The sequence below is a fragment of the Syngnathoides biaculeatus genome, chromosome 9, assembly GCF_019802595.1.
Source record: "Syngnathoides biaculeatus isolate LvHL_M chromosome 9, ASM1980259v1, whole genome shotgun sequence".
NCBI classification, from domain to species: Eukaryota; Metazoa; Chordata; class Actinopteri; order Syngnathiformes; family Syngnathidae; genus Syngnathoides; species Syngnathoides biaculeatus.
In genome coordinates this window covers 17,348,204-17,363,098 of record NC_084648.1, presented here as the reverse complement: position 1 = coordinate 17,363,098, position 14,895 = coordinate 17,348,204, and the positions used below count along the sequence as shown (strand labels likewise).

The window sequence follows — 14,895 nt, the reverse complement described above, 5'->3', positions numbered from 1 at the left end:
ATCATTTATGATGGCTCCTCGGAGGACTTTAAAATAACTTCCTTAGATAGGAAAAATGGTTCCCCGTGCCTGGTGTAAAATTGTTCAGCTATTGTTATGTCATTAGCCTCTTTCACGCACGCACACACGCACGCACGCACGCACACACACACACACACCACACACACACACACACACACCACACACACACACACGCGCGCGCACACACACACGTGCGCGCACACACACGCGCACACACACACACACACACAAAAACAAAACAGAAATCTGCCGCTAAAGAGTAATTGCATTTCCCACTGCAACACAACAGGGTGGGAAAAGTTAGTGTCAGCTGTTAAATGATAAATATGTAAAAATAACTTTTTTTTAATCCACTAGCATGAGCCCCACACAAGGATCCGCTCCACAAATTTGGTCTAAACTGGAATCTTGGTGATGAAATATTGCTTACTGCCTTTGCCTGGGGACAACGCAGTTGTCGAGGTGGTGGGTGGTCTGCCTTCGCCGACAAGTGCCCAAGTGTGATTTGGCAGCTCGGCGATGAAATGCTGCTTCCACCAATTAAACATAACACATTTTTATGTTCATATATCGTAACTGTGATATTACTAACTCTGGTGTCGTCGTCAGTCTTCATGAGAATGAAACTTGTTCTGTGCCTTGGTTCCGGGGCACAAGAGTGTGGGGTGAACAGTGGCTTGTGTAATTCTTTATCCGCTGTGTATTTTGACCAAATAACTGTGCTGGTCTTGCGTCCCTACACGAACCACTGCACCTCAACGCACCCAGCTGTCAAAGTCCTGAAGTTTTCAGACACCACAGTCATCGGCCGCATCACAGACAGCGATAAGTCTGCGTATTGACAGGAATGTCAGCGGCTGGAGCTGAACAGGCTTAAGGCTTTAGAAATTATTGTGGACATCCATCACCACATCCTCCCCTCACGCTCTCAAGCTGCCGTGTCAACCCTTGAGACTTCAAGTTCCTGGGAATTACGGTCTCTCAGGACCTGAAATGGGAGACAAACATCAATTCCATCCTCAAAAGGCCCAGCAGAGGATGTACTTCCTGTGGCTTCTGTGGAACCACCGTCTGTCACAAGAGCTGATGAGGCAGTTCTACACAGCAGTACTTGAATCAGTCCTGTGTTCATCCATCACAGTCCGGTTTGGTGCTGCCACCAAAAAGGACAAAGTCCGACTGCAACGGACAAAAAACTGCCGGTCCCTCCCTCCCTATTCTAGAGAACTTGCACGACGCCAGAAGTAAAACAATCCTTTTGGACCTGCCACATCCTCGTAACCACTCAACTAGGGAGTGTCAAACAATGCTAATTAAAACTAGCTAACATTGGAACAGCTGCTTCCCCTCGTCATGAACTTTTTAAACACTTATTCGCATACCTGTTGTTGACCAATACTGGTGCTTGAGAGGTATCGGCACCATTTGCACAATTGACACTGTTCCAGATTATTGCACTACTAGTCCCTTTTAACTGCTTACATTTCTTGTAGTATTCACAAATGCTCTATGAGTCATTTCAAATTGCTGGAGGATTCTGGATTATTTTCCAATTGTCCTCCCCGCAAAATGTATCAACATTACCAAATTCCTTGTGTGTGTTTTGACATACTTGCCAAATAAAGATGATTCTGATTCTAATAATGTTATCAACACACTTGCATACGGTTTTAAAATGTGTAAAAGATGCATAATGTGAAAACTTTAAAATGAGTAAAAACAATCATTATTTATAAGTGCCTTTTGAGGGGGAGAGGGTTGATGATGAGCAACCGCGGGGTACGTTTGTCTTGACTGGGGAGGGGTCAGATGTGAAGGACTTCAAGCTAAATAAATTCATATGTGACTGTATATGATTCTTTGCATAAGCCCTGTGATTGGCCGGCGACCGGTCATGAGTCTGCACCGCTTCTCTCGGCCAAAGTTAATCACGTGCAAACGTCTTGAGGCTATTGAAAATGTCTCCTTGAAACTTCGCACCCCTTATCCCGCATATTCATGGGTCACTATTTCCTGCTTTTCCAGGCAGTCTGAAACGGGTTAATGACTCAGAAACACGTTACAAAAATCAACAAAACGCCTCAAGATTCCAGCTTGTTACTGCGAGTCTGCCGCTGCAGATAAAAACATAAAATTTTCCACTCAAAGTTTAAAAAAAAAAAAAAAAAAAAGTTTCTTCCTAAAGTAACAACCGACTGCGGATTGTGCTTTTGAGAGAGAAAAAAAAAAAAAAACACAGTTCAGTTGTCACCATCACAGCAACTTTCACATCTCCCATTTCTATGTGACTCCTGTGTCCACGCCGTCCTGGGCAGGTCACGCAGCAACCGGGAGGGGGTCCGGTGAGTCCCAGTGAACTCCTCGCGCCGGCGCGTAGTAACAGCTTAAAGCCTCTGCTGGTTTGTGTCAGTAATAAATTAATAAATACTCATCGGTTGCTGCCGCCGTCGTGGCGTTCAGTCGATGCGGTTGCCACAGATAGTGAAGCGGTCGATCTCCAGCAGGTCTTTCTTGGGGGTCCGGCGCACCAGGACCTCTTCGTCTAGGCCCGTCTCTGTGTTGATGATCTGAATGACGTCATCCTCCTCATCGGGCGTGGTGAGGAAGGCATCCGAGTCGGTCTTTGGGAGCGCGTCAGCGGGGAGGGCCGCGCTCTCGGGCGTGCAGGCAGGCTGTGGGCTGATCGATGTCAAAGGTATTCCGTCATGGTCCGTCGTCGGATCTGTGGGAAGAATTATTGGGTTTCGGAACAACGGCTGTGATTAGAATGACTTAACATCTACTGTATCAGCAATTGACGCAGCCTCTGTACACAAACGTGTCCCGGTAGTGACTGTTGTTTTTCTTTTTAATCGAGGACCACCGTATGAACCCCCAATCATGGCTCCAAAGAAGGGAAGTTGCTTGTTTAAAGTTATTTTGCACTTTTGTTCATAAAAAAAGTTTACAAGGCTGGGGGCCGAGTCGCTACAGATACGGCAATGCACTCCCAGCCTAGCGTACTCTACTAATAAAGCAGACATTTTAAGCAAAAAATAAATATATTTCTTAAATTATTTTATTGTGTAAAGTATTTAAACTATACATGTATTTCTACTATGCAGTTTATTTTCAGGAAAAGCTGAAAAAAATGCTTTAATTTTTAATTTGAGGACTATTAAACCCCAATCATGGCTCCAAAGAAGTGACACTTGATGAGTTCTTTGGGAAAAGAACTTCCGGGTGTTTAAGTCACCCCCACCGAAGAGATTTGATACAGTTGTGAACTTTCATAATGCTCTGTTCCATTAGAATTTCCGCATTTTTGTTTTGTTTCCAAGATTTTGTTTACTCGAGTTGCGAGTTTATGTTTTTGTATGTTACTTTTTGTAAAAAATTTTTTTTTTTGCTTTTTTTCTCTCGTTATTGCTGTTTAAAGTTATTCTGCACGTTGGTTAATTAAAAAAAAAGTTTATAAGGCTGGGGGCCGAGTCACTACAGATACGCAACGCACTCCCAGCCTAACCTACTCTAATACTAAAGTGTATATTTTAAGCAAAAAATAAATATATTTCTTAAATTATTTTATTATATAAAGTATTTAAACTATACATGTATTTCTACTGTGCAGGTTATTATCAGGAAAAACTTTTAAAAATGCCTTTAAAAGCCTAATTTTTTCAAGACTTGGAACGCATTATTTCTTTTTCCATTCATTGTAATGGGAAACATCGATTCGGTTTTCGAACAAATCACTTCTCGAACCGTTTTCTGGAACGGATTGTGGTCGAGAACCGAGGCATCACTGTACCAAACATAATGCATGAGTTTATATACAAGGCCCACTAAATGCAGATGATGCATCGCGCTCACCTGGCTGCGTCGCGGCAGCGTGGGGCGGCTTGGCGCGGTGAGCCCGGGAGTTGATGCGGCTGGAGACGGCCGAGGGCGGCGGGTCAAAGAGCTTCTCCTCCATGTTTGCGTCCTTTACGAACGCGCACGACGTGCCCAGCAGGATGATGCTGTTGAGCACCTTCAGCGTGATCAACCTGCTCACAAACAAAAGACATACTAGTGAACGTGGCCATTCTTGGACTACAAAACAAAAAAAGGAGCACAATGGTGGACTATTACCCAAAATAGAAGAGCAGCACACACATAAAGGAGAGCGAGCCTTGGATCTTAACTGAGCTGCTCACTACGCGGATGAGCTGGGTAAATAAAGGGATACATTGAAACATACACCGTACAGGACAAGAATTACACTTGTATGCGTCAGGCGACTGACCAGCAATGCGAGAGGAAGAGGAATGAAACCCATTCTTCTGGAAACAGAGTCGCTGTAGTCTGTGTAAGCCTACACACACACACACACACACACACAACTCGCGTTATCAACCAACAACCAGCTTCTTTATCAGTCACTCACATTTGAAAAATATGCGGGTGTGGTCAGTCATGCCCGCGGATATAATGTCGCGGGTGTGATTAGGGATGGAATCGCAAGACCTTAAAATAACTGGTATGTACTTGTTACCTAATACCATAATCATAATTTATTGACACTGCACAGACTGAGACAGACATTTTTAAAGCGGTCAATAAGACATTCAATTTCAAAACCAAATATTCATATAATCAAATCATTTGATTTCATCATGATGTATTGTTATAACTTAGCGTAATTTACGGTGCTATCCATTGTCAATCCATTGACGAAAGCTAGCAGCAGATGAATTATATCTTCCAAAAGCATGGAGGGGGGAAATTTTTTCAATTTCATGATAATACGCTACCACGGACGTTTATGAAATAAACCCGTAAATGAATGTCAAGACCAACGTTCCCTCTAATTTTTGACGTGTCTGAGCAAACACACTACGCCCGTGAGCGCCCCCTTTGACCAATGTGAGCATCATCAGACATATGCACTGTGGTCAGATCAGTGTTACATGGCTCATTCAAAGATTTCCTCGCATTGAAGTCCATAGTTGGGATCCACGGGGAGGGCAAAGCAAGAATTTCATTGTACAGGGGGAACATGTTTCTCTACATTTTTCATGATAAACACTTTCAATCTTGAATCATGAAGAATACTTACTAGTTAAACACGCACACACGCAGACACAAAACAATATGTTGCGATATCTCACGTTTTTCTGTCGACTGCTGACCAGGTCGAAAGCGAGACTGGCCCGGTACTCCCCGTAAACCTGTGCCGCAAGTATAACAAGGACAAAATATCAAAGGAGTGCTTTGCCCCCAGCCCAAGATGAAAACGGCATGTGAAACAATGAGAACATCATACAGTATAATGTAATACAGTCGTGCCTTGCCACACAAAACACTTCCCAAGTGATGTTTTCCAGTTATGAATGGAAATGCCGTTAATTAACTTGCGTTATGCGTATTTTGATTTAAAAAACCAGCACTTCATAATATTGAAGATCATAAAAACATAGCACTATTGAAAATGGGCAGCTGGATCATACCTTATTGCATCGGAGTAGCTACACAATTGACCAAGAACACATTAAATTGAAAATGGCACGTATGACTATTCCATTTGTATATTCCAGTTCCTGCTCTCTATTTACAAATGTAGGGTAATTTCCGGCCTATAAGCCGCGACTCTTTTCACACGCTTTCAACCCTGCGGTTTATGCGCTGACGTGGTTAATTTGTGCATTTTTTCCTAGCGGCCGCAAGGAGGCACTCGAGCGGAAAAGGTAAGAGTGAGACCGGTGGAATATATGCGTCGAGGAAGTGACTTTTACCCGGTCCAGCCCTGTTAGCACTGCGCTAGCGTGTTACTGCCGCGCCTCGGTGATTTTTACCAGTATGTTTTTTTTTTCCCAACCGGCCCTGTTAGCGTGGGGGCGCTAGCGTTAGTATTAGTGTGGAAGTGCTAGTGTTAAACTCTGTGTACCGTGTTTGTAAATATCTCATGTTTCAATGTGGGCACTTGCGGCTTTCACATAGCTGCGGAGTATGTATGTACCAAATGGTATTTCCTTTACAAATGTACTGGCTGAGGCTTATAACCAGGTGCGCTCTCCAGGCCGGGAATGACGGTAATTTTTTTCTGTCCATGATGATAGTTGGAACTTCAAGGTGTATTTTCTACATTTTTGGTCAACTCCAAATTGTGCAACAGTAAAATTAAACCAAAAACCTTCTTCGTCGCTGGACTGACTGAGAACAGATTTCATTGTGAGGGAGTGACTACAGGTTTTATAGTCAGGGAGATTTTAGTGATTAGCTTTGACAGTGTCGGAAAGGGGCTAATCGCTTCCTGAGTCAACGGCTCCCAGTGCATACCTGCCATCCCTCAAACATGCAGAAAGAGTGAAAGGAGTTGTCGGTATCGGCACTTCTCCCGCCCTGCTGTGCTCACAACAATTGTCTGACAACTATTTCATACGGCACAACTATTGCACGTGGGACAACAGACACTGATGATGTGATAACATCCATCCATCCATCCATTTTCTTAGCCGCTTATCCTCACAAGGGTCGCGAGGAGTACTGGAGCATTATCCCAGCTGTCAACGAGCAGGAGGCGGGTTACACCCTGAACTGGTTGCCAGGCAATCGCAGGGCACATGGAGACAGACAACAGTTACACCTAGGGGCAATTTAGAGTGTCCAATTAATGTTGCGTGCTTTTGGGATGTGGGAGGGAGAAAACCCACGCAGGCACGGGCAGAACATGCAAAATCCACACAGGCGGGGCCGGGATCGAACCCGGGTCCTCAGAACTGCGAGGCCAACGCTTTACCAGTTGACCCACCGTGCCGCATGTGATAACACTTATCACAAAATGTTTGCCTTGGTTGGGTTTCACGAATAGCGAAGTCGGAGAGGGACTCACGTCGGCACTGATGTCGTTGAATTTGGTGATGAAAGCGTGCTTGACCACGTCCACCGCCACCTCGGAGGCAATCACCATGGCCACGTCGGGCAACAGCACCCACAAGTGGTCTGGGGGAGAAAAAAGACAGTTGTGAATCACAAATGTATTATTAATTAAGGATAAATAAGACTTTAATTTTGAAAAATCTACTTTCAAGAAACTCCAGGTAAATGGCAAAATTGGGTGTTGGTCTCTATTTTGTCCATAAAGTGTACGTTCCCATGACGTTTTTATGATCCAAAAGGGCAGAAAACTATTTGACTTCATGACACTTTCAGCACCTTCAGACGTTACATTCCACAGATTAGGGATAATATTTTCCATTCGTTGTATATTTATGCATGGGGTTACCGGGGTTCCAGGAGAACTGTTCCATGTTTCTCAGACAGACAATGAGCAGGAGGATGTAGTTGGTGAACCTCTCTTTTATGTCTATGGGCAACAAACAAAATCAATCCTGGATTAACCTACATTGCGCACACTGCGTCTGCGGGCTGCAACTCCTCGGTTTCATATTTAAATTCAATCATCGTGTGCATTGATCCACTTACCGCTGTTTGACATCTGGAAAAGGTTATTCTTCTCAAACTTCTTAAACACGCTTCCTTTGATTTCCACAAACTGCGAGCAGAGAAAAATGGATGAGTATTTGCTTTATAATCACTGGCCAAAAAAGTCGGATCAGATTTTTAAAAAAATTGCCGATAAAAAAATTATCCGAAAGTCCGCGCCATCGGACTCGCAAATCTGCACAGTCGAGCGCAAAAGTTGGTAAAATTTGTTATGAGTAGAAATACATAGATATTGAAAGACGTCGCTTATTTTGAGTAGTCTTGACCAATGTTCCGCCTAAGCTGCGCCACTGTGCAATTGTGCACTTGTCGCACACTCAATGTACGTGAAAACCGATCCAGCGCAGTGAACCACAGCCTGGCGTCTTTTTTTTTTTTTTTCAACACGGAAGCACACGGTGTCTGACAATTGCTCCTGCTCAGCCTACTTCTACTTTCTACTTCACCTGACACCGGCCCCCTCCACTCTTAAAGGGGTACATCCCTAATTACAAACAGAACAAACACCCACAACTTTATATCTACAGGCATGACTGACCACACCCGTACATTTTTCAAATGTGAGTGACTGCAATGCCAACTTAACTTGGGAATGATCCACTGTAATGAGTATTTTGCAATACGAGCCATCGCCTGGGTGATATTTATGTCTTGAGTTTTGAGAGAAAATGTGAGTTAAAAGTGCAAAATAGTAGCGGTGACCTTCACAACAAGCATCAGTTTGGAAGACGGCGTACAATTCTTCAAAAAAAAGAGGCTAAATACTTGCTGTTTATTGTCCCTCCCACTTCAGGCTTTACTGGAAAACTATCCATCCATCCATTTTCTTAGCCGCTTATCCTCACAAGAGTCAGGAAGTGATGGAGCCTATCCCAGCTGTCAACAGGCAGGAAGCGGGGTACATCCTGAACTGGTTGCCAGCCAATCGCAGGACACGTCGAGACAAACAGCCGCACTCACAATCACACCTAGGGGCAATTTAGAGTGTCCAATTAATGTTGCATGTTTTTGGGATGTGGGGAGGAAACCGGAGTGACCGGCGGAAACCTACGCAAGCACGGCGAGAACAAATTGGAAATTGGGCCTGATCACATGATATTTAGGTATTGTTAGCATCTGGAAATGTCCACGCTTCAACCTCCATGCACAATATTGGACAGACGTGACATGTTGTTGGATTATGACCCGTCTCCATAGGCGGATTTCTCTGATTTAAACTATTTGAGTTTCATCGGGCCAAAGAATCCGACTATGACGACATTTTGAGTATTGTACTGCAGACAATCAAATGCCATCGTCTATTAATTAAAGCTGAAAGTAAGTTTCAGTTCAAATCCATAACAAGAGTGTTTAAGGGGGGGGGGGGGAGACAACCACTAAAGTGAACTGATACGTGGTACTACTCACATTGTTGGACATCATGATGGTAAGCAGTGACTTGTTGTGCGAGTTGAAGGCGACGTTGAGCGTGGTGGCCTGGACCATGATGAGGATGGCGTGGAGAACTGTGATCAAGCACGTCGAGGAGGAAATAGAGTACACTTTTAGAGACAGTATGCATTTCTTTCGGCTTGTCCCGTTAGGGGTCGCCACAGCGCGCCATCTCAGATGAACCCTCGCATTTGTTTGGCACAGTTTTTACGCCGGATGCCCTTCCTGACGCAAGCCCTCTGCATTTTTGCAGGGAGAGGGAGCTGGAGCCTATCCCAGCTAACTTCAGGTGAAGGCAGACTACACTCCACTACACCATCGACGAGAGGGAATCGATCCCACGCTGCCTGCGCCAAAGGCAGGGGTGTGTACTACTACACCATCAGTGACTCACACTATTGGAGACAGTAATGGACCTAAATGTTAGACATGTATAATAAATGACAATAATGTAATAAATCCCCCAAATTCTAATTTTACAGCGATTATGAACACTGTGATATGTTGGCAGATAAGACTCATAATCATCTTTATTTGCCAAATATGTCATAAACACAAGAAATTTGTCTCTAGTAGTAGTTGTTGCCACTGTAGTACGAAAACAGATTGGAACTGTGAAAAAATTTTGTTTTGGAACATAAAAAAAAAAAAAGACACAATCGCAATGAACGGTTACCAATAATGTGATCATGCTGATAGGATTGTGAATAATAATCATAGTATTCTGTCCAGGAGAGCCTATACGGTCAAGGAGGCGTATGGCAAAGGATACAGACGTAGAGCACCGCCATGAGGAAGTGAGGGATGACGCCGATGTGCGCCCGCTTCTTCTCTTTGGGCTCCGTGGCCGTCCAGTACAGCGCGTCCAGGATGTCCTGGCCGAACGACGAGAAGAGGCGGTCAGCCACCTGTCCAAAAAAAAAAAAAAAAAAAAACAGCGGGACGGAGACAATGAGAGGAGGCTAGCCGCCACCAAAATCCTCATCCTCAACGTTCAGAGCACCTCCAGCATGTTGTAGATGATGTAGAGCTTGATGACGGACTGGCCTCGGATGAGGTGGTACATCATGGCGTAGTCCACGTAGCTTATCATGCAGTAGCACAGGACCATGATGAAGCCTTTCAGGACATCACACACCTGAGCCGGTTGCAGGAGGTGCCCACCGCTATTAGAACAAGATGATTTATTACATTACAAGATTACTTACTGCCCTCTAGAGGCAAATAAATATAATGCGTTGCATGTGATGATGTGGCGATGTCCACGCTTTTCAGTTGTTTACTGGCCAAAATTGATGTCTGCGCTTCTATGTTATCAGTAATTTATTATCACCTGTGCTGATAATCTGGTACAGTCTTGAAAAAAAATTGGAATTTTTGATTCATTCATGCATGAGTAGTGAAGGATTAAGGGAGTGTTATGACAGTCTGCCACCCTGAAACTGAAATTGGGAGCTTTCTCCTTAATAATTCAACACTGCCTAAATTATCCAAAAGATAAAAAAAAAAATTCCACCCAGATTTTCTAGACTCTGTTTTTGTTTTTAGAGGTTTATTTGATATACGATGGCTACCGTTGTGGCAATATGCGTTTGAAAACTAAGGCTAGAGTGCACGATTCGTATGGGTGGAATATACAAATTTGAACGCTAGATTGGAGATAAGTGCTGAAAACATAACTATGGCGCACTCAGTGATGGCAATATGGCATTAAAGCTCTTTTTTAATCATTTCAATTTTCCGGCTGGAAGAATGTGTAGACATAAGAAATATGTGTACTATTTGAAAGACATTTTATAGTTCACTGGTGCGTATTTACAATGGAATCAGTGGATATGGCAAACTATTGATTAATTTTTAAAACTGACAAAGATGGGCTAGTCCATTTACAAATGAGATAAGAAGAAAAAAAAGTTGACATTTCATTAGCAAATCTATATTTAAAATGTGCAAAATTTTTTATTTTAGTAGTATAAATTCATTTTTTGTATTTGTTTGAACATTAAATTAATGATCATTGATTAAACTATCTTAACCCATTCATGGGCGGCGTCCGATTTTTGGGACATCATGATTTTCATCCATTATATCCTTCAGTATATCGAAATATTTAAGTGTTTTAATCTGATTCTGGTTCAGCGTCCCATTTTTGGGACGAGATTATAAATTGGTAAAGTTATCATATAGCTTAACCATAAACGAAAAAGAAGTGTTATTTCCTTGATTGTGGCCTGTTAGGAGACTTTTATCTCAATAAGGCAAAAAATTGCCACCCTGCCTGTGAATAGGTAAAAATGTGAAAATGTGTTTATTTTGGTAATATACATTCATTTTTTTGATTTGTTTTCAGTATCATTAAATTAATGATTAATTAAACTATCTTAAGTATTGGTTCATGTATTTTTCATTTACTTGTATTTAGTATTTTAGATTTGCAATAAAGCAATTAACCAATTCAGAGATGAATGAATATGATTGAAATGCTAAACAACAAAGTCATGGATCCATTTTTTTTTTTCCTTACCCGAGACCGCAACACGGCAGTGTGAGAAGCTGCACGAGGGCCAGCAGCACTCTGAGGGGCAACAGCGTGAAGACGTAGAGGAAGGCATCCAGGCACAGGAAGAAGCCAAATGTCATCAACTGAATAAAAAGAGACAAAGCGCAACAATCATAAACGTGGAACAAACTCCAACGGTCCGGTGCCAGACCACAGAGGCTGGCTCACAACACTGTCACACTGCCAGTCTGAAGAAGCCCCAAGTGGTCTTCATGAAGGTGCACTTAATGGGCAGGCCTAAAATTCCCCCTGATGTTGCCATGCTACGAGAATCAAATATAAACGTCCCCGCCCCCCCCCCCTTTTTTTTTTTTTTAGCTGCTGCTCGTCTCCTCATTATAACCAAAGCCAATGAAGCAGTGACAAATCCATATTGCTGAATTGTGGCCTAATTTATGTCCAAACCAGCGGAAAAAAGGCGGCAGCCTACTTCGGGTTCAGTCGCTTAGCAACGCCCTTGCGCCATGCTACCGTTGTCCCTGCGGCGTCCTGCACGCGACGCAGCAACGATCGCCGCGCAAAGCGAGTGCAGCGTGTAAGCGCCTTAAAACTGAATAATATTTACAATCCCACAACACAATTTGTTTGCGACTCTGTGGTGGTCGAGTGACATTAAACTTTACTCCGCGTCACGACCGTGTACGATATATTTGAACCCAAAAGCTAGTTTATAGTCAGATTTTTGATGTACTGTAAATTTCTGGCAGCCAATAAAGTTATAAAAGGGGGGGGGTACATGTAAGGCCTGGAACAGAGAGAAAATGGGTCTTTCGTGACTTGCACTATGACAAACTACTGAAATTAAAGGCAGGGATATCATTGTGGATTTAAAAAAAATGAAATAAATTTGGAAGCGGCCTTTCAAATTTGTAGTTCATTGTTTTTAGTTGACTTAGCTTGGTTAGTAATATTTTTTGTGTTAAAAGAACATAAGTTTGTTGACATTTTCAATTTAAGTTTGTGAAAACACAAATAAAATTGTTCTTAAAAGCGTTGTGATGGAATGTAAATGCTGTCATCTTGATTCTTATTAATAAGCCATGTAACTTCAATGGATGACCCAGACCGGACAGACCACGTTGCACATGTCTGATGTTGCTCGCATTGGACAAAAGAAGCGCTCAGGTGCTTAATGTGTCAAAAAATTACAGGGAACTGGTCACCAGCATGATTGAAATTAGTTAATGAGGAACCCCTTTTTATGTTAAAAATCGGTAATGTAATACTTGTTGCAGAATAGAGTGGTCAGCCACAAAGCTTAGTAAGGCTGTGTGCAATTTATTACCACTTTGTACACAGGTTAAAAATCCGCTATTACACCGTTATTACACCAGCCATGGCTCTAACAACTTTAACAGTTTTGCAGAAGATGATTTGGCGGCACGCTGGCTCAGCTGGTAAAGCATCCGCCTCGCCTATGTGGAGTTTACATGTTCTCCCAGTGCCTATGTGGGTTTCCTCCCACATCCCAAAAACATGCAACATTAATTGGACACTCTAATTTGCCCATAGGTGTGATTGTGAGTGCGGCCATTTGTCTCAGCGTGCCCTGCGATTGGCCGGCGACCAGTTCAGGGTGTACCCCGCCTCCTGCCCGGTGACAGCCAGGATGGGCTCCAGCACTCCCCGCGACCCTCGTGAGGATAAGCGGCAAAGAAAAAAGATGGATTTAACAAATGTTTGTGAAGCACTGAAACCTTGTCAACCTTGTAGGAAAACTTGTTATTTTGGAGATGTGAGGATTCCACCCAACAGCCATCATATGAACAAATGAATATGTCCACTAGTACTTTACACAAGCTGTATAAAACACTAATCGCATTTTTTTTTAAATGCCACAATAAAAATATACAAATTAGCACATGCAGAGATGTTGCGTCAGTAAGGGCATCCGGCGTAAAACTGCGCCAAACAAATATGCATTCATCTGAGATGACACGCTGTGGCGACCCCTAACGGGACAAACCGAAAGGAAAAGAAGAAGAAGCTGGGGATGCGAGCTTCCCGGAGAGCTTTGGGCGCTCGCTTACCTTCTCCAGCTCCTTGGGGATGCGGAGGCAGGTGTAGACCTTCTCCCTGCCCTCGGCGTACTTGGCCTCGTTGTGCTCCAGGAAGTAGCCCCTGGTGAGCTCAGTGGTTACAAACCTGACCAGGGACAGATCTTCACAGAAACAACATGCACCATGGAAGCAATTCAATTTCAAGGGTTACACTTTTGGGGGGGTGGTTACACTTTTTTTTTTTTTTTTTTTGGGCACAACGAGCTAGCGAGAACACTGCTAACTACAACTACCGCAATGAACCATCGGTAAATCAATAGAGTACAGTGTCCAAAATGTCATGCAGTTGACGGTCATGGTCGCCGCATATCTTAACCGGACGGGAAGCTAACGTGACGTTTGAAGAATTATGTCCGCATTTCAAAAAGGACGTTCCCTGCTAAGCGTGTACAACCGTGTCATTGACACCCCGGGATAACCACCTCATCGTCCGCGACAGTAACAGTTTGCTATCGCTGTCAAACTAAGGAGGCACCGTTTGTATCTCCACTAGTAGCCACTAGCCGGGGCTTGTTGACCCACCTGACAGGTTGCGCTTCTTCCGCTTCCCGCTGCCATTTTTGTCGCTAAACCGCAGACTCTCCGTTCCGCCGTCCTTGCCCTTGGCCGTGGCCGTCCTCGACGTCCGCCCGCCGCTCTCCCTGTCCTCCTTCTCGGCATCGTCCGCCAACCCCGTCGACTGCGAGTCCGCCATCTTTTCAGCGACACTCAGCGCTGCTTGGGAGACTGGCGTGGCGCGTCGCGCCGTGACGTCACGCGTACGTGGGGTACGGACTGCGGTCACCCGGAAGTTCTGTACCGTGTACACCGTACACTGTACAATATCGTATGCACAATTAGTGAACTTTGATGACTTTATTTTTTAATATTGTAACCCAGCCCCAAGTGTGAATGTTTTCAAATCCAGGTTGAAAACTCTTCTTTTTTCTCATGCTTTTTAGAATATATCCACTTTTTGATCATATTACTTGTACTGTGTGGGGTTTTAATTGTCTTTTATTTCATGTTTTGTTTGTAATTTTTATTGGTTTTATCCCGTTTTAAATGTTTTGTCTGTTTGTTTTTCAAATGCCTTTAATTATGTAAAGCACATTGAGTTACCTCGTGTATGAAATGGGCTATACAAATAAATTTGCTTTGCTTTGCTTCCCCCCCCCATTGATATTGTAGTTCTTTAAGAACTTTATGAAATTACATGTCTACGAATAATAATCATCAGCATGATAATAAGGACGGTTTGTTTTTTATTTGATTGCTAAAGACGCTAACGATAACGATCTTTGTTTTAAAATTTTGAAGTGAGGACAAGCAGAACGGAAGATGAATGAAAATGAATGAATCTGAAAAAATAGACGG

The 14,895-nt window shown here is 43.3% G+C and overlaps 1 protein-coding gene across 3 annotated transcripts; it reads right to left on the bottom strand.

Moving 5' to 3' along the window:
- Positions 1–164: 164 nt before the first annotated feature.
- On the bottom strand, positions 165–14,441 carry tapt1b (transmembrane anterior posterior transformation 1b). Of its 3 annotated transcripts, none has more exons than XM_061830670.1 (14): positions 14,062–14,441; positions 13,510–13,640; positions 11,444–11,562; positions 9,923–10,085; positions 9,692–9,827; positions 8,896–8,993; positions 7,468–7,537; positions 7,268–7,348; positions 6,875–6,984; positions 5,154–5,213; positions 4,289–4,357; positions 4,135–4,211; positions 3,874–4,049; positions 165–2,743 (listed from the first exon to the last, which is right to left on the bottom strand). In XM_061830670.1, exons 1-14 carry the CDS (start codon positions 14,231–14,233, stop codon positions 2,478–2,480), a joined length of 1,728 nt encoding a protein of 575 aa, XP_061686654.1. In that variant the 5' UTR covers positions 14,234–14,441; the 3' UTR covers positions 165–2,477. The 3 variants fall into 3 exon arrangements, with proteins under 3 accessions (XP_061686654.1, XP_061686656.1, XP_061686655.1); XM_061830672.1 differs by having other exon boundaries at positions 166–2,743; positions 13,510–13,600; positions 14,062–14,196; XM_061830671.1 differs by having other exon boundaries at positions 166–2,743; positions 13,510–13,624; positions 14,062–14,193.
- Between the last annotated feature and the right edge of the window lie 454 nt (positions 14,442–14,895).

Coding starts and splice junctions, on each gene's coding strand:
- tapt1b (XM_061830670.1), bottom strand. CDS start 14,233: ATGGCGGACTCGCAGTCGACGGGGTTGGCGGACGATGCCGAGAAGGAG. Junction 6,985..7,267: donor ACAGTTCTCCTGGAACCCCG/GTAACCCCATGC, acceptor TTTCTCCCCCAG/ACCACTTGTGGGTGCTGTTG. Junction 5,214..6,874: donor TCAACGACATCAGTGCCGAC/GTGAGTCCCTCT, acceptor CTTGCGGCACAG/GTTTACGGGGAGTACCGGGC.